This window comes from Gracilinanus agilis, chromosome 2 (genome assembly GCF_016433145.1).
Source record: "Gracilinanus agilis isolate LMUSP501 chromosome 2, AgileGrace, whole genome shotgun sequence".
Taxonomy (NCBI): domain Eukaryota; kingdom Metazoa; phylum Chordata; class Mammalia; order Didelphimorphia; family Didelphidae; genus Gracilinanus; species Gracilinanus agilis.
This window is the reverse complement of record NC_058131.1, coordinates 475,044,851-475,064,957: the sequence shown is the minus strand read 5'-3', so window position 1 is coordinate 475,064,957 and position 20,107 is coordinate 475,044,851. Positions and strand designations below refer to the sequence as shown.

At 37.8% G+C, this 20,107-nt stretch overlaps 1 protein-coding gene across 1 annotated transcript in view; it reads left to right on the top strand.

Annotated features, from left to right (window-relative positions):
* The window catches only part of SMOC1 (SPARC related modular calcium binding 1), a 249,322-nt gene that overhangs the window by 192,356 nt on the left and 36,859 nt on the right, over window positions 1–20,107 (top strand). The window contains exon 7 of the mRNA XM_044664914.1: window positions 4,158–4,238. Coding sequence (XP_044520849.1) covers window positions 4,158–4,238 — 81 coding nt within the window. The remainder of the gene's footprint in view (window positions 1–4,157; window positions 4,239–20,107) is intronic.

Below are 20,107 nucleotides of genomic sequence, written 5' to 3'. Positions count from 1 at the left end.
AAAAGTTCTAAATTGTGGGTGATTTAATTTTGAGGTCATTGGGGAATTGAGTCTCAAGTTACCTGAAGAGTAGAGGATACCAAATACTTAGATCTTATTAACAAAAAAGGTGATCGAGAAATTCCAAATCTATTGACACATATGCCTACTTTCCCATCCTACAAAATCATTGACAATTACCTATACATGAATGAACAATACCCTGGATAAAACTATGAGCAAAAGAATAGGTAGGTTTTAGAAAATTGTGTCTTAAAAATGGAATAAATCATTACAGATACATAATTAGCTGAAAAGCTTTATTAGCTATGTTAATAATAGCATTATTAGCTATAAGAATCATTTGATTTGGTGTCCTTTGTATAATAATAAAATAAGTACCCTATATCCACCAATGCCAAGATCTAATGGAAACCTCCAGCATACTGGGTAGTTTCTCTATGGAGGGTTTATAGGAAGACATACATCAGATGACATAAAGATTCATTTCAATCTTTATCACTGGAGGGGGTACACACATTGCTGATATCCCAGAGTCATCAAAGTATAAATGAAAATCAATACTAATTAAAGAGAAATTCTCCAACCCTCTTTGTAATGGAATTGATAACTACTCTTGTGCTAACTTCAGTTCAATGGGGAAAATTTTGAGTTTTGCTGTGGCATACAGGATTGACATAACATTTTTATCAGACTCAGCTTTAAGATCTCACCTCTACATTTGGACAAGAAATGTAGGCTGCAGGATAGGTTTTCATGATACAGGGCTGCAAGCCAGTGTTGTTCACTCCAGTGCAGAAAAGTGTAAAAATGGCAGTTTCCCCAGTGGCCAATGGGCAAATGCCTGATTGCTCCCTGGAGTTGTCCCACCCTGGTCAGCAGCCAGTTATTTGGTTTTTCCCTTGCATGCTCAAATTGGCATATTGTACTTTGGTTCTTTGGAACAGCTAAGCTTTTGACTATGTCTTTAATACAGGGTTATAAAAATGGCAGAGAAACAGGGCTGTGAGTCAAGACACCTGAGTTTTAACCTTTATTCTTTCCTCACATGCTGTGAGGCCCTATTCAGTAGCCTTCTCTTCTGGATCTTGGTCATTGACATAAAGATGACCATTGTAATCTTCCAAGAAAGAGGAGGCTCCTACTTGACTGGAATAATTAATCAACAAACCACCTAACCTGCTTCCAGTTTCTCTCACTCCAATTTATCTTACATACTGCTATCAACAGGTAAGCATTTTTCTCATGATTTCTATAACTTCCATGTCAATTTTCATTGACTAGAAAAAGCTGTTTACTCTTCCTTCCTAGTGGATGGAGTATTCAGAGAAAACTAGTAGCACTTGTATGAAGACTTGTCAAGCCCTCTTCAAGGCTGAGTTCCTCTTTTGGTATTCATCTGCCACTTAGCTCTCACTGGTGGCTCTAAGAAGCTGTAGCATGCTTAGCAGCCACACCTGGCTGACAGGCTAAACCAGGTTGAGGATAACCAACACAACTCAAACTCATTGGTGAGTTAGGAGGTTGTTTACCCCAGTCATGTGAAGACTTTCCTCAGTCATAAGGACAGATAACAATCTGTTCCAGTTGCCATGAAGGCAGCTGAATCAGGTACTGTGGAATGCTTAGAGGTTGGTCAGACATCAAAGATGCCAGTGTCATCTACTACATCCTGGGTCATCACCATTCATCCTGACTTTTGCCTTACCACTAGACATCAATGACACTGGAAGAAAGGAGTGAGAGTGACAACTTTGTGCAATTCTGCCTCAGTTAAGTCCAGTTTGTGCATAAGTGAAGAAGATATCACTCCATGATGTCACTGGTCCTCTTTGAAAACCAAGGAGCAACAGCAATAACAGCTATTCCTATGATTGTCGTTTTCATAAGATTGTAGTATTTCAAGCTGGAAGCCATCCTAGAGACCATCTAGTTCAACCTTCTCACCTGTGGTGTCGTTTTTTGTCCTCTTTGAATACAAAGGACAGGCTTACCTGAAAAACCTGGAAATAAACAGAAACATTGACATCATTCTACAAGAAACTATCCAAGAAAACTGTCCTGATGTTCTTCAACAAGAGAGCAAAATAGACATTTAAAGAGTTCATAGATCACCCTCTACATTAAATCCTCAAAAGACAACCCCCAGGAATGTAATTGCCAAATTTAAGAGCTTCTAAGCTAAGGAGAAAATATTACAAGAAGTCAGAAACAGACAATACGGATATCAAGGAACACCAATCAGGATTACACAGGATCTGGCAGCCTCCACACTAAAGGACCACAAGGCTTGGAATATGATATTCAGAAAGGCAAGAGAAGTAGGTCTACAACCCATCAAAATTGGCTATATACTTCCAGGAGGAAATATGGGCATTCAACAAAATAGAATATTTCCAAATATTTGTAATGAATACAGAGGACAACCAACCCCTGAGGAGAGGCTAGTCTAAACTCTTTACCCTTCTATTTAAAGCTGTATTGAATCTGGCTCCAGCCTACTATCTCAGTCTTATTTCACATACCTCCTTTTAATGTACTCATATTCTAGTCTCAGGAGGATTCTCAGAATCCACTGTTCATATCCCAAGGGATCTTTGTGTGTCCATGTTCTTCCCTATGGTTGCAATGTCTTGTCCTGCCTTATCTCAGCTTGTTGAACAGTTAAAAATCGTACCTAGTCCAGATCAAATGCCCCCTTCTCTATAAAGCCTTATCTCATAATATTCTCTCTACCCATCCCATAATCTTCTCAGAGCCAGAAATCATCTTCTCTTCTTGTCAAGTTTTATGGAAGGTTTCTCATGCCTTTTTCATCCACCTATTCTACTGTATTTTCTTTTTGAATTATATTTTTGTTACAAGTCTCATCTCCCTTAATAGATTCCAAATGAACTATGATTGTGCTTTATTGATCTTTGACTTTCTCCTAACACCTAGCAGAGCATCTTAATTTAATAGTAAATGAAAGTTTGAATTTAGTTAAGCACTTCTCAGGCAATGTACCACCATATGGAACAAGGGGGAGTAGAGAAAATAGTTCTTTGCCTCAACAAACTAATAATAGCCTCATAAGTGAGGCAAGAGGTACATGTGTCAAATTGAATAATAGTATGAGATTTTTAAAATCAAAATAATAAAAGAAGGGAGAGACCCTATTTTTTTAAAGCAAGCATCCAAAGCTATACGTTGCATCTTTAATTGGGAATGAGTTAGTATTGATTAACCTGACTTTTAGATTTGGTGTTTAGTCCCTAATTAGATAGCAAAACTCTGAGTATGAGCTGAGGCTTTCCTGGGCTCAGCACTTTAAGATCTACAAAAAGCCCTGGGTCTTTGGCAGTATTAAATTCTCTGAGTGTACCAGTTAAGTCTGGAGGACAACATAAGGATTCAGATGGCCCTGTAGTAGGTTCAGGATACTCCTGCAGAAGAATGGATTCCAGGCCTCTGGACTATTAATTGAGAGACCTAAATAACTCTGGGCCCTAGAACCAACCTTGTTTCCCTGGAGATTTTAGGACAGAGGAATCGTTCAAGGCTGGTCTGGATCAAGCATGCCTTGAGAGTTTGGCATATTGAAAAGAGAACAAGAGAGAATTTATACGATTCTTTGACTTTCTATTCCTTGTTGGGTAAAGTCTCAGCAGATCCCAGTTAAAGCGGTCTCTGTGGCTTGTTTGGATCTCATTTTGTTGACTTATCCCCTTTAAATCTTCTCCCAAGGAAGCAGCTGAGAGGAAGTGGGCTTGGCTCAGCCTTCTTCAACTCCTGGGATAATATTTTGATTCCTGGTCAGAATGGCTCAGGGCCTCTGGCCTCCGACCACTATGTGGACCGGTCCCCACTGTACAGTGCAGATGTATCCTCAAGCAATCACTGAGGAGTGGGGAAGGAGTTAAACTTGTTATCCTGAAATCAGGTCCTTTGAACTGAGGAGTAGTTAGAAGAAAAGGAGAAAGCAAGAGGTGAGGACAAGTCTGGAGGAGAAGGAGGCATCACCTCACAAGTTTCAGGAGATACCTCAGGTTCTTAAAACAGGTACCAAAGTCAGAATTAAGGAATAAAAAGTCAGCACCTGATTACAACTTAATGACTGGTAATCTCCTCTTCATTTAACCTTTAACCCTTTATCTTTGTCTTTTTTTTTTTTTTAGAAATCACAGCCCCCACTCTATGGATTAAGCACTTGGTAATCAAAGATTCCAAACTAAACAACTCTAATGTAAGAAATTCAGGTAAATGATCCTTTTGGGGCAGTATTCATTATCCCATATCCTTGCCACTAACTAGCTATGGGGCCATTTGCATGGCTGTACAGTTTCTCATTTTTAAAATGAGAGGGTTTGACTAACATGTCGTTCAATGGGTATTTATTAAGCTCCTACTATGTGCCAGGCATGTGTGAGATGACTTGCAAACCTATTCCAGATTGAACATTCTATAATATGTGTGATTTAACTTCATGTTTTAATTTTTTACATCCTAGCTGCTATGCAGAATAGCCCAGAATCTGACAGAATCAAGGGGATTCATAAGTATATCAGACAGTGGACTCTTAAAACCCTAAACCTGGACCAATTTCAAGCTACAACTAACTTAAAACTGTTCACTGTCTTTGGATTCTGACAATGTCTGTTTTTTCTGGTCAGTTCTTTTGGACCCTGTTTGACGTTGGTTGGAGCTTCTGTGATTGGGACCCTGGTAGGACAAACATGAACCTTTCGTTAATAGATTCAGGAGAAATCTTTTTGTATATTTTCTTCACCCTGAAGAATGATCTTGGGCTAATGTCTATAAATAGAGAATAGGATAGGATGATATTTTTAAATGTTTTGGTTTAATTATGTTTGGTCTTGGAACCCTTTTACACTTATAAAAATTAATAAAGACCCCGGAGAGCTTTTGTTTATATGACATCTCTATTGATAGCACCTTCGAAATGAAAACATATTATTTTATCATTATGAAAATAATATCTACTTTAAAAACAAAGTATCTACCTTGGAAACTCAACATAAAAAAGTCCCAGGGGTTCCCAAGACTCCCCAAACCATGCTTTGAGAACCACCAGATTAGAGATAAGACCAGAACTATAATTTCACTGATATAGGGAATTTGAGGAAACTCTCTCTACTAGTTCAGGTCACCACTTACTCTGAAGAATATACATTTAGAGCAGTTGATTCTTAGTCATATATGTATCTTGAATTCCTCTTGGAGTTTGGAAAAGCCTATGGACCTCTTTTTGGAATATTGTTTTTAAATGTATAAAATAAAGTATATAGGATGACAAAGGAAATTAATTATTTTGAAATGCAGTTGTGAAAAAAACCTTTTTCCTATAGAGTTACTTAGGACATTGAGAGGTTAGGTGAATTTCCCAGTCATGTAGCCTTCTAGTATGTGTCAGAAGTGGACAGTGAAGTCTAGGTCTTCCTGGTTCTGAAGTCAGCACCCTAACCCACTATTCTTGTGGCCTATAAATAGGAATATATATATATATACATATATATATATACACATTATATTACATATAATATGTATATTAGCAAATTCATTAGTTAGTGATTTACTTGTAGTTTCATTATAAAGCATAATAATTTGATAAAGTGTCAGTCAATAAGTACTTATTAGAGGCACATGGGTGGCTCAAAGGATAGAGAGCCAAAACTAGAGATGAGTGGACCTGGGTTCAAATCTGGCCTCAGACACTTCCTAGCTGTGTGACTCTGGGCAAGTCACTCAACACCCATTGCTTAGCCCTGACCTCTCTTCTGCCTTGGAACCAATGCTTAGTATTATAAGATGGAAAGTAAAGGTTGTTTGTTTTTTTAAAAAGTAAAATAAAAGAGTTTACTATGGGGACACCTAGGTGGCTCAAGGGCTAGAGCCAGCCCTATAGATGAGAGGTCCAGGATTCAAATCTGGCTTCAGATACTTTCCCCAAGTCACTTAACCCCAATTGCCTAGCCCTTACCATTTGTCTGCCCTGGAACTGATATTTAATATTGATCCTAAGCCCAATGGTAATGGTTTTTATTTTTAAAGAGAGAGACAGGATGTCTACTATGTTCCAGGCTCTGGAGATACAAAGAAAGGCAAAAAAAAAATTGAGGAGCTCACAATCTAATGAAGGAGTCAACATGCAATAAACTATGGACAAAAATGCTATAAACAAGATAAATTGGAAAAAATAGGGAGAGAAGACACTAGGATTATAGAGGATTGGGAAAACCTTTCTAGAGAAGGTGAAAAAGAAGCCATGGAGGTGGAGATAAGAAAGGAAAGCATGCTAGGCATGAACTACAGCCAATGGAAAAATACCTGAGGTCAGGAGACAGAGTGTCTTGTGCGAGGAACATGTAAGGAAGCCAGTGTCACTGCATCACTGAGTATGTGAACATGAGTAACATCTAAGAATACTGAAAAGATCAACTGGGGAACATTCTGAAGGGTTTTGTAAGCCAAACAGAGAATATTATATTTGATCCTAGAGGTAATGGGGAGTCTCCAGAGCTTGAGTAGGGGAGATAATGTGGTTAGACCTGTGCTGTAGGAACATCTCTTGGACAAGTGTGATTTTGAGAAAATTAACTGAGGCTAGATTCTGTCTTAGGAAATATAAAATGTGTGCAATTTATTTAAGCCTCTGAGAAATATTCAAATATGTCAGTGCTTACAAATAATAATGACAACAAATGAAGGAGGCAAATAATTATGGTTTATGCATGCCCACCATAAAATTGATAGAAATTTACTTTGACTGTGTGTCTAGTTTATATTGTTGAAGAAGTGATTAGGAACGATGACAATGATGATGGCGATAACAACGAGTCAGAAGAACAAGATTTCTTCATTCAGGAGAAAATTCAAGTTTATATGACCTCAAAGTCAATTTCTTAGTCTGGGTTTCCATGGGAGTCACCTCTCATGGTGGAGAAATGTTGTGGACATATTCTTTTTGTGAGTGCCTAGAAGGAACCTCTGGAGATATTTCACTTTACCACTAATGCCAGAAAGGCCTTTATTCCATAGCCCAGGTCATTGGGCTCGTTCCATTCCAAGTCAAGGCAAGGAGCACGCATTGCATTTCTGCCACAGTATGTATGAAAACTCTGTTAGAAATACAAGTATAAAATAAAAATTAACCACCCCCTCAAGAGTTTGTACTCTCCTGGAGTAGAGATGAGGATATATGAAAACAGATAAATTTATTTGAGATCATTTGAAGAGGAGGAGGGAGAACACTAATACCCAAGGGGATTGGGACAGACTTTGTAGAGGAGGCGACACATGAACTGAACTAGAAATTCTAAGGAGGGATTATATTCCAGGAATTAGGGAATGCCTGAGCAAAGACATAAAGACAGGAGTTGTTGATCAGTTTGGTGGGAAAGTAGAATGTGGGAAAAGACAGTAATATGTAATAATCTCAGAAGAATGCATTGCAAGCAGGTTGGGAAATACCTTCGATGTCAAACTGAGGAGTTTCTCACAGAACCCCTTAAAGGTTCTTGAGTAAAGAAGCAGTATGGACAACCTTGTTTTCTCCAAGGTAGCATGTCAATTTTGTTGTTGTTAAATAATTTTTCAATTGTGTTTGACTCTTTGTGACCCCATTTGGAGTTTTCTTGGCAAAGATATTGGAGTGGTTTGCCCTTTCCTTCTCCAGCTCACTTTACAGATGAGAAAACTAGAGCAAACAGGGTTAAATGTCTTTCCAAGGGTCAAATAGCTAGTAAATGCCTAAGGCCAGATTTGAACTCTGAAAAATGAGTCTTCCTGACTTTAAAACAGGTAATCTATCCTCTGTGCCACCTAGCTGCCCCAGCATGTCAGTTCTCTGTTATCTTTCTTTTTTAAGGAAAGTACCAGAATTCCTTTATAAAAGGAGCTAAACCTGCTGGCTCCCATACTCCTTTGCATTGCTTCAATTGACCAGAGGTTGTTTCTGAAAGAAATATAGATGAGGTCATTATGCTTATTGCTTTAGGATGTGGAAGCTTGGGGTGGGACGGGGATGGGGGAAGATTTAAATGGTGGTTCCCCCAAAGGAATTGAAACCAGCTCTGACTTTCAAGGGTAGGTAGGTAGGTGAGTGGGTGTCCTGGGGATTTGCCAGTAATAATTGTTTTCTCCTCCTTGACTTCTAGCACAGGATAGTCCCTCTGCCTAGAAAGCACAAATTCCACATTCATTCTCCTCAAGGAATTTCTTCTCCTTTTTTTTCCTTGAAAGCTTAGGCATCACTACTTTAAATCAACAACTCAATTACATAAACATGTATTAAACACCTATCATTTGAGAATCCCAGTCGTAATTGTTGAGGACAGAAAAATAGACATGAAACAGTTCCTGCCCACAAAGAGCTTACACCTTTCTGAGGGAAAACACTTGTAAGGGGGTAAATAGAACCAAGTTAAGGAGTGCCCTGGACAAATGCAGAGATTAGACAAAGTGTTTAGGTAGTGCAATAGATAGAGTGTTGGACCTAGAGTTGGGATCACTTGAGTTCAAATCTAGCTTCAAACTCTTACTATGACCCTAGGCAAGTCATTTAACCTGTTTGCCTCACTTTCTTCTTTTGTGAAATGGGAATAACATCTACCTCCCAGAGTTGTTGTGAGGATCAAATCAAATCTTAATTGTAAAGAGCTTGGCACAGTTTCTTGCATATGGTAAGTAAATGTTAGCTGTTATTTAATTATGAAAATTTGAGGAGAGGACAGCTAAAGGGAGGCTATCCTTATAGAATAAGTTTGTATATATTTAGAGTACCACAAGACTGTAGATTTGAAGCTGGAAGAGACCAAAGAAGCCTTGGAATCTGAGTCTGTCATTTTACAGATGACATCATTGAGGCATAGAGTAGTAAAATGACTTGCCCAGTGCCATACAGCCAGAATGTAGCTGAGGTAGCATCTGAACTCAGTTCTTCCTGGTCTTCAGGTCCAGTTCTTTGCCCACAAAACTAATTGCCTCTCTTCAGGTTAAGTAACTTGCCCATAAGTAACTGAGACAGGATTCATTTTCCTTAGTCTTGGATCCAACACTTTCTACTTGCCTTGCTGCTATTAGTGGTACTTCATTTGATTCTCAAAGGAAGGGAAAAAGTTCTGTAAAGTGGAAAAGAAAAAGTGAGATAAGGTTTTTGAAACTGCATAGAGTTGGGACAGTTAGGTGGGAGGAAGCTAGGTAGTTCAGTGAATAGAGAGCCAGACCTGGAGACAGGATGTCCTGAGTTCAAATCTGACCTCACACCCTTCCTAGCTGTGTGAACCTGGGCAAGTCACTTAACCCCAGTTGTCTAGCCCTTACTAATCTTCTGCCTTGGAACGAATATTTATTATCAATTCTAAGAAGATAAAGAGTTATTTCTTAAAATGAAAAAGAAATTGCATAGAGGTGAGTAAAAACAACAAGCAGTTGTCTAGTTTGGCTGGAATGTAGAGTGTATGAATGATAGAGATAAAACAAGCCTGGATAGAAACTTGGAGACAGATCATGGAATGCTTTCAATGCCAGATTCTGGATCTTGTTTTTTGTTCTAGACTAAAAGGGAAAACATTAAAGGTTTTTGAGCAGTGGAATCACATAGCCAGCTTTAGAAAAATTATTTGGGCAATTGCATAAAGGAAGAATTGGAGAGAGAGATGAGCAGGTGAAACCAGTTAGACTTTTACAATAGCTCAGATAACTAGAGTTGATGCCTTGTAAGTCGAGAGAAGGATACAAAAGATGTTATGGACATAGATCAATACAACTTGGCATTTAATTGGATATGAGGGGTGAGGGAGAAAGAAGAATCAAAGATGTCTGAGGTTGTCAAAATGGGTAATTGGAAGAATGTTGGTATCTTTGATAGAAATAGGTAAGTTTAAAGGAAGATTTGGTATGGGGATAGGGCAGGAGAAGATGATTTTCCTTTTGGATGGGTTGAATTTGAATTACTAATGGAATATCTAAATGGAATGAAGAAATGTCAATGAGGGACTAGAGGTAAGAAGATTCAGATACATAGATTTGAGCATCATTATAAAACCCATTGGAACAGATAAGATTTCCATGACAAAGTCCAGGATAAATCATTGGAGGGATACCCATACTTATAGTATGGGGAACCCGGTGATGATTCAGAAAAAAGAAGACTGGAAAATATGACTTACCAGGTAAGTGGGAAGCCTGGAAAGAGTAAAACCAAAATAGTCAAGGTAATGTGGGAGTATCTACAAGCAAGGGGGATCAAAATGAGGTAAAAAACCACAGGATGGTTGAGTAGCAGGAAGACTTTGAAAAGGTCATAAACTTTTTGAAGTGCTGAGTGAATCAGTTTTTATCTTTGTATTCCTAGCGTCTTGCATACAGTGGGTCATTTAATTATTTGTTGAAATCAGTTTTATTAAGTGACTAGGTATTCTCTAAATATGAAATGCTTCATGGTTTTACCCAAGTAAACCATTGCCTTAAGGGTAAAATGAACCTGCAAGAAAACCCTATGATTCTTTTTTGCTTCTCATGTAAGCAAGTTATTTGAAGTATCTGCCTGGGATAGTCTCCCAGAATTAGTCTACAAAATTTGATGGGAGCCTACAGGTTTGATTTCCATTGGAATGCCACTGTTAACATTAATGATACTCTCTTAGAGTACAGGAGAAAAACCACATAGTGAAATAGCTATACTCTAATAATGACTATGTCCTAAACAGTCAGGTACCTGGTAAAAGTGTTTGATTTTTTAATTTTTTCAGTGAAGGTTTGATTGTAGAAATCCTTTTAGCTCTCAGCTATTTCTGATCCTTCTACTCTGGGAAGTTCACTGAGGAACCAAGAGGAGTTACCTGTTGGTGATCATCTCTGAGAACCATCTCCCTGAGTGTGATTCCTTTCCTCCTCTAGAAGAGACGAAAGGAACACCCCAGCTTCATTTTTACCCAAAAATCCTTTTTCACACTCAGACTCTACGATTCTATTTTTTTTTCTTGTTGGTCTGGGAATTGTTGGTATTGGAAATGCTCTGCAAAGCCACTAAAGGTTTTGGAAGGCATGACACATTTTCGGACAGACTTAGTCTGCCATCCCCCACCTCCAACACTTTCCTTTCCTCCCAAGTATCTTGGTCTCTCAAGTTCTTAAACTTCACCATATACTCACCATAATCTGTATTTTCTTTTAGTTGTGTGACAGATTTCTTTTTTTAAAAAAATCTTCCTCCTCTCATATTCTATGAGAAGCAGCTTAGTGCAATGGAAAGAGTTCTAAATTTGGAGTCAAAAGACTCAAGCTTGAATTCTGCCTCTGCCAGTCACTTATCTGGACCTCAGTTTGCACATATGTAAAATGAGAGGATCAAACTAGGTTACTTTGTCGTTCTTTATAGCTTTAGATCAGTGATTCCCAAAGTGGGCTCCACTGCCCCCTGGTGGGTGCTGCAGCAATCCAGGTGAGGCGGTGATGGCCACAGATGCATTTGGGGGCAGTGAATAACTGTAAGGGGGTGGTGATAGTATGTGACAGGGGGCACTAAGTAATAATTTTTCTGGAAAGGGGGCGGTAGGCCAAAAAAGTTTGGGAAGCACTGCCCTAGATCAATGATCCCATGATTCTTCTTAACCCTTTCCCTCAACCTGACTTGATGATCTCTTTGTTTCCAGGAAAAATAATACATCCAGATAGATAAAGCTTTAGAGCTTGGCAGTTGTCTTCTCTCAGAGCCAAGTTTTAGCCTAGGTCTCAACTCTCTTGTCTTTCATCTTTTTTGGATGAATTTGTCATTTTTTGCAATTTTTTTAACAGCAGTCATTCTTTTGGTTTAGTGATTAGTTTAGAGTCATATCAATAACTTAGTAACAAAGCCTAGATTGGAACTTGTATTCCAATGTTTCTAGTGCCCTACCTATTCCTCTGACATACATTTACTCACCAGTTCTAGATCCTCTTGTGCCGGAATAAATCCCTGTGATTTGTTTTTCAATGTCCTTTTCCTCCTTTGCACATCTTAAATGGTAGTGTTTCTTGCCACTGGTCTTTGGGAAGTAGCCTCACAAATAAAGACACGGTCACATGAATCTTCCTCTGTCTACTAAATATAATATGAATGTTTGAGGCCCTAGACAGTTTTCATGGAGAAAGACAGCAGGACCTAGTACATAGAGTTGTCTCTGGGTCAAGAGGATCTCTATTTGAATCCTGACTCTGGCATTTACTAACCATGCTATATAAGCAAATCATTTATAACCTCTCCAACCCTCAGTTTTCCCTTCAGTAAAATAATATTGGCAATATCTATCTCATTTCATAATTGCGAGGATCAAATAAGATTCGCTTTTTGAGCTTAATGTCAAGGTCACACATTACTCTGTTTTCACTTCTAGGTTTTTCCTTTAAATGCATAAAAGGTTTTGGTAAAGTGGCTTGGCTTTCATTTATTTTTGAATTTTTTCTTCATTTTTCTCTACCTTATGGTTTGATGTACCCTTGGCTCAGCTTTCCAGGTAATCTAGTCTCTTTATAGGATTATATCTTGCAGTATTAAGAGAGAGAATGTGGAATACAGGAAAGAGTAGAGGTGTTAAAGGAGCAGAAATGCCCACACATACCACTTTTATTCAATGGGTCCCCATTGCCTATGGGGTAAAATAAAGAATCCCTTTAGTCCAAGGATTTCTGGAACTAGACTCTATAAGTTGAATCAAAGTAGGTCAAAGCTTCTTTCTTCCTCTCTTTGACTTCCATTGTCCCTTGGGTTTCATGTGTAGAAGGAATCCTAACTTTCTTATATTTTCCTTTAGTGATGCTATAGTTCTCTGTAATTTGTAAGAAATGTCAAGAATGTTTCTTACTGGGTTGTAGACATAGCAATGTTTACTTTTATTTAGGTCTATATGTGTCGAAGGTTATATAATTTTGTTTTTAGCATAAGCATATTGGGATTTGGGACTCGCCTTGTAGTCTCTGACTTGATGCTATCAGATCTTCAAGGCTACCTCTCTTGCCTCTGACAGGGAATCTGTTGTCTTTGGATTTTGATGGTTTAGAGGCTGCTGAGTCTAACCCTGGTGCTTCCTCACCCCCTAAACTCCGTTGGTCTGCATTGACTGCTTGCAGGAAAACCACAGAGTGATGTAATAAGTTGAGGTCTGGAAAAATAAACAGCTCTCAGGGAAACCAGTGGTAGTCACCATAAGCAAATACCCCACAGCCACCTGGAGACTTGCACATGACGTGATTGGAAGGAAGAATGAGTAATCCATGAACGTTAGCAGCTGAGGACCAGTCGGGTGCATGTACTTTAAAAAAATGTTTATTTCTTGAATCAACTTTCTGGACTGCTGCCTGCCTACCCTATGCAGGTGATTTGATCCAGTTACAATCCACACTGGTTAGAGGGGGAATGACAAGAAAAAAACATGGTAGGAGGGAGTGAAGGATAATCCAGTGGCCATCCTCGTCATAGCTTTCTTCACCAACACCAAGCCCTTTTTTGCTCCCTCAAGTTTTCCCTCTACAGAGCAGTAAACATGGTTTGAGACAGTAGTGTGGTTATTCTCCTCATTCCATTTTTACCATTTTAAAATTAGGCCTCCCTGTTCATTTTGCTACCTCTTTTCCTAGAGCCTGTCTATGGATGGAGCTAATGGGAATCATATGCTTTACCTTCATTAATTTGTTTCTTTAAGAAAATAATTTGGTTTTTACAAATTAATTCATAGTTCCAACTCAGAAAAAAATACAAACTGCAAAATCTACTAGGTTTCCTTTTTGTCTCATCTTTCAGAAAACTTAAAAACAAATTTATTGTTTTAGTTTCCTTTATGGCTGGTCAGCTCCTGGTTTTGACTTAGTCTTAAATCATCATTAAAGACAAAAACAACAACATTTAAGACATTTTTTAGGTAGGTGGGGTACAAATCCTAAAATTTGTGAATGTAAATTGTTCTTTCTACATACCTTAATTTGAAGAGGAGATAAGATGGGAGTGGACGTGTGATGTATAACTTAAATTTTTTTTAAATGTATAATAAAAGAATAACATATAATCTCTGCTGTCATAGACCTTAGAGTTCTAATAGGAGGTTCAAGACAAGCCTCAGTTTTCTAATCCATAAAAAAGGGATAATAATATCTGTAGCATCTCCCTCACTGCATTGTTGTGAGGGTCAAGTGAGATAACATGAATAAAACATTTTTCAGTCTTTGTAGCCCTGCATCAGTATCAAGTTGAATCAAAAGCAGAAACAAGAAGATTGGACAACTGATCTATGGGTAGTGAGAGTGAGTGAGGACTTGAGGGTGACATCAATGTTGTTGAGCCTGGGTGATGGGGAGGATGATGGTGCCATCAACAATAAAGAAGTCCTAACTTCCCTTTTAGAGAAGTTAGAAGGGAGAGACTGTAGGGGGTTTTGATAGTAACTAAATTCTGGCTCCCCCTTTGAGTTCTTGAGTTATTACCAATTAGGATCAAAGAACTGTGATTTTATCAGTGTGGAATCTCTCACCAAGCATCTGCTTGGTTCCTAAAATCTAAAAAGATAAGTAATTTTGCCCATTGTTATACTGCCAGCCAAGAGTCAGGAAATGAACCTAGTTAAGTCTTCTGACTCTAAATCTAGTGCTCTATCTAAAATCACACTGGTGTTTAATACTATATATCAACAAGAATAATTTTTTCTTATCCCCAGGCTTTTCTCAAAACTCATACGAGCTTTTGGTAAGATTGCTTGGCTTTTTTTTTTCTGTTCTTGCAAAACTTTTTTTTTTAATTTATTTTTCCCCTCAAGGTAGAGCAGTGGCACGATTAATAAAGAGAAACAGGATCTGGTTTGGAGAGGGAAATGATTTCAGTTAGGATATATTGAGATTAAAGTTCTATAGCAACAATGAGATGGCAGTGTCCAGCAGAGCAATAGAAATAAGAGACTGGAACTTAGAAGGTATATTTAGGAGTTGTTTTTTGGTTTTTTTTTAAATCTAGAATAGGGTAACCATCTTCTTCACAGAGAGGTGTAGATAACATGGTTCTTCTATTCTCAATCTTTCATTCTAGCTTCATGTCCTTTTTTTGCAGGGGCCGTTACCAAATATTTTTGAGTTATTACTTTAAACAGGGTAGGATCTCTATCAGCATTCCTGCTTTAAGGCAGAGCTTACTCTGATACACTGTGAAGAAGGTAGAAGACAGAAAGTAATTGTGATTGCCTTAAATTGAAATCACAATTCAAACATTGGTCAGTGAATCTCCTGAGAATATGAAGCCAAACAACTAGCAAGAAGTGACTCTCCATAAAATTGGTGAGGAGAATTTCCAAAAGGCCAAACTACAGAGAAAAAATTCTTTATGAATCATCAGGCACTGTTATTCCTGCCTCTCTTCCTAGCCAGAAAAGGTTCAATTTACTTCTCTTTCCTCCTTCTCTTCTCCCAAGTCTTTAAGCAACATGCTTAGTGATCTTTTGGGGTGGTGTGTATGCTTCAACTGGGTGAATATTATCCTAATTCCTACATTTAGGTGTTTATAGCTTCTTTCAGCTCTGAGTCTATGATGTTTCCCTTCCCTACTCCCTTTACCCGTGCACACATACACCAAACATAGATACACCAAAAACTTACACACACACACATGCACAAACAACACCACTACCACTACCAGGAATCCATCCTTCATCCCAGGGAAGATGAGCTAGTCGTAAATTCTATTGGGCTGTAAGTCTACCTGCTTTCTTACTTCTCTACCACAATCTAGAGTTTTAAAAGGATATTTCTGGCCCGTAGAGTATGCCTTAGAGCATGGGTTCTTAGCCTAAAGTCCATAAATTTGTCTTTTTAATATGTCGATAACTATATTTCAAAACGATGGGTTTCCTTTGCAATCTTATGTATTGCACTTTGTGTTTTGAATAGATGATTCTGAGAAAGGGTCCAAGGTTTCACCAGATTGTATGAAAGGTCCATGACACAAAAGATTAAGATTCCCTGCCTTAAAGGAAGCGCCCTCTTCTTTTGAAATATCATCTTGGCTAAGATCTCATTCCACCCTCTGTTTTAGTTTGCTATATCTTTTAAGGGTTGTCTACCAATGCAATTAGGCAAATTAGAGCTAACAAAATTAAAGGTAAAACGTCTATCATGCTAGAGAAATTATAGGGAAAATAGATGATTATACCTTTTTTACAAAGATAACTACCATCACCTTTCCCCCTTACCATTTGAATATCCTTCTTCATTCTCTAGCTACTATCATATAGATATGTATCTTGCCACTAATTCCAATAGTGAATTGGTTGTATTTATTAGAGGATTTCTACCTCTATTGTGAGGCAGGTAAGTGGCACAATAGATAGATCATGGGCCCAGAGTCAGGAAAAATTAAGTTCAAATTTATTCCCAGACACTTACTAGGGATGTGACCCTAAGCAAGTCACTTAACCCCATTTGCCTCAGTTTCCTCATCTGTAAAATGAGCTGAAGAAGGAAAGGGTACACCACTTCAATGTGTTTGCTAAGAAGCCACAAAGAGTCAGACATGACTGAAAACAACTCAACAACAACCTCCACTGTATCTTAGAAGTTGGCTATTCATTCTCTCCAGGATTCTCTCTTAAATACATGTGTCAGAAATGTGTTCCTTTCTTTCTATCTTATTAAGTATTTATAGATTATTCTTTCCTTTTTTGTACTATTATCATTTCCCATTAGTCCTCCCTGCTCCAAAAGGAACCTTCTCAAAATAAATGAGTACAATTAAGTGAAGAAATCCATTCATTGGCCTGTCTTATGGTTGACCACTTCTCTGCCTCGAGGCAGGTGGCATGCTTCAGCATCAATCCTTCTGGAGTTATGATTGATTACTGCATTGATTAGTGTATTGAAGTCTTCCAGTCTTGTTTTCCTTTCCATTGCTGGTGTCATTATGTGAATTTTGTTCTCCTGGTTCTGCTTTCTTCACTCTATATTACTTCATTTATCTATTCTTAACTTTCTCTGAATTTCTCACATTCTCTATTTCTTATGGCACAGTAATATCCAATTTCACTTGTATGCCCCAATTAGTTTAGCTGTTCCCCAGTTGATTGGCATCCAGTTTCCTACCAAATTTTTGCTATTACAAATAATGCTGCTATAAATATCCCTATATATATAGTTTACCTTCCTTCTGTCTTTGAACTTGAGGAATATTCCCTCAACTTGTTTTGACATAGAACCTTGATAGCTGTGGTCCAATCGGTTTACTCCAAGTCCAAATGACTTTTAGCTATTCGGAGTCTGAAATAACAAGTTAGCCAAGTAGGAGCTAGAGAGGTAGATATGGTCAGAGCAGCTGAAGGACACCTTAGGAAAAGAAAAATCTGGCCCCTTCCTCTGGTTAACAAACAGTAAAGCCACAGGAAACTTATTAATCCCTCCTTTTAAAATGTGAGGAGTACTCATGTAGGGAAAATAGCATAATAGCCTGAAACCATAGGGGCTAAAAACATGTTTGGCTAAATAAATGGGACCCTTCTTATCACTGCATGGAAAGGGGGAGGGAGGGATGGAGAGGGAGAGGGAGAGAGAGAACAAGAACTATTATGTATTCCCACTAGACTAGATGCTAGCTAGATGGTTCAGTGGATAGAGCACCTGACCTGGAGACAAGAGGACCTGGTTTAAAAATCTGGCTTCAGACATTTCCTAGCTATGTGACCCTGATAAAATAATAAGTGAATGAATGAATAAAAATAAAAGTATATAAATGTATTATATGTGTATCACATATATACTTTTATATTTACAAATATTTTTAAAAGATTAGAGGTTCTAATACAAAGATTCCTTGGGTGCATAGATATCTCTGAGTCTTAGAAGGATAAGCCCTTACAAATGGAATTCTATATCTGTATTCTATAAGAATATGCCTTATTCAGTAGAAACAGGAGAGGTAAATGGCAAAAGGGAATTGGAAGAGCAGAGACGATATCCTGAACAGATATGCTCACATGAGGAAATCCAGGAGCCAGAGTGGGAAAATATATTAAGAGTATTTGAGTGACTATCAGTGGTATATCCATGGTGTGGCATGGCAGAGTGAATAGAGAACTGGCTTTAAAGCCAGGAAGATCTGTGTTCTTGCCTCTGACATATACTGGCTATGTGGTCCTGGGAAAATGGTTTAATTTCTAAGTGCTTTAGATAAGTTACAGAAAAGATGTCAACATGCATTGGTAGAGGATACTCTTTACTTGGGAGTTCATTCTAGCAGGGAATTCGCACGTCCAGTCCCTAACCCTATCCATGGAAATAGAACAGATATTGGGGTTTTTCCTTTAAAAATTTATATATGTAGAATATTTTCCCATGGTTACCTGATTCATATTCTTTCTCTCCCCTCTTTCCTCCCCTCTCCCTGAGCTGATGAGCAATTCCACTGGATTATACGTGTATTGTTGTAAAACAGATATTGTTAATAAAAAATACTACAGGCCACCTGGAAATGATGAATGTTTTGTAAAATAAATCTCAAGCCTAGCATTGAGACAAAATATGATAGTATTGAAGAAGTAAATCATGTAGATGTATGCTGGAGTTTTCACTCTTTTTTTCTCTTTCTTTTTCTATCTCCGCCTAAAGCAGAACAGTCATTAACTTTTTGACTTTCATTATTGATTATTTCATTTTTCAAAAGGTCCAATAGGGAAAAATTCTTTTTTGGACTTGATTCTCTTCAATAGGAATTAGCTGGATATTGGAGTGGAATTTTAAAGAACCTTGAAGGAAGATAAACACTTTTTAATTTAGAAATCGGGACCTATGTGGAGAAAAAATGCGAGCATAGTCTAACTCGTAAATTTTTGGAGAAGAGATTTCAAAGGGTTCAGAGAGAAGATAGATAGGATCCTGCAGATTGAAATTCTACAGGAAAAAATCATGGAAGGATGTCTCTCAGTAATGAAATTTTGAAAACACAAAGAGAATTTCTAGAGGGCAAAAAGGAGTTGCTTAAACAAACCTGTACAGAGAACTTAGCAACCTAGTTAGATTTTTGTAAAGACTCACAGAAGATGGAAGAAAGAGCAAATAACTGAGGACGAATGCAAAAGCATGACACAATTTGGTAAGAGTTGTCAGTCATGTTGAAGCGCATGAAGAACTGAGATTTGTAAGGAAAGCTAAAGATAGCAAATAGGATTTTTAAAAAACTGTTGGGAAAAAGAGAAAGATCAACGTTGTTCAGGGTGGCTAGACAATGATTATAAATAGTAGGATGAAGGCAAAGCTGTTGAAATTTTAATTTACTTCCATTTTCTCTGCCAAGGAGAATGATCTTTGGAAAAGATAACAACAACAAAAGACTAAGAGAAAAAAAATATTGCTACTCAAGAGAAGTAGAGAAATAGCAAGAAAGCATCTACTTGCCCTTATTGTATTAAAGTTACCAGACCTTAATGAACTGGTGGAAAATTAGAGAGAGGCTGCATCTGACAGGTCAAACCACTACCAAAATGACTGCCATCACACCATGAAAGAGATAGCTCAAGGACCCCGAATTCAAGAGCCTTTGGAATTACAATGCTTAAAGGAGAGTTTCTGCAGCCATTGTCCTAGGAAATAACCCGTTTGAAGATGCAATCTGGCAACTACTCCAGCAGAAGCTAGAGCAGCAGCTACTGAAGACTCGGAAAAGAAGGTTCTTATCCCCAAAGCGTTTGCTACTTTCAAATGGTTTGGCATCAGAAACTGATGTAATTTTGGTGATAGAAATATCATTAAAGAAGGGTCCCTAATATGCTTTGCTGTTGTACCCTAAGGATCATAGAATCTTTCCATCTAATTTGAGGCAAAAAACCTTCCACATATGTTGTCTACTCCATTAGACTGAGAACTCCTCAAAATGAAAGATTCTCTTGTTTTTTTCTATATATATGAAAATATATATATAGTGCTTAGTATAGAACTTTGCATAGAGTAAGCACTTAATAAATGCTATATTCATTGATTCACCAAGTTCCAAATCTACATGTTATATTATCTAGTATATACTGCTACATCCTTTCTACATTTAAGAATGGAGTGTTCCTTTAAAAAAACCTATCTTTGATGAACTGTTAAAACTGGCATATTAGCAATC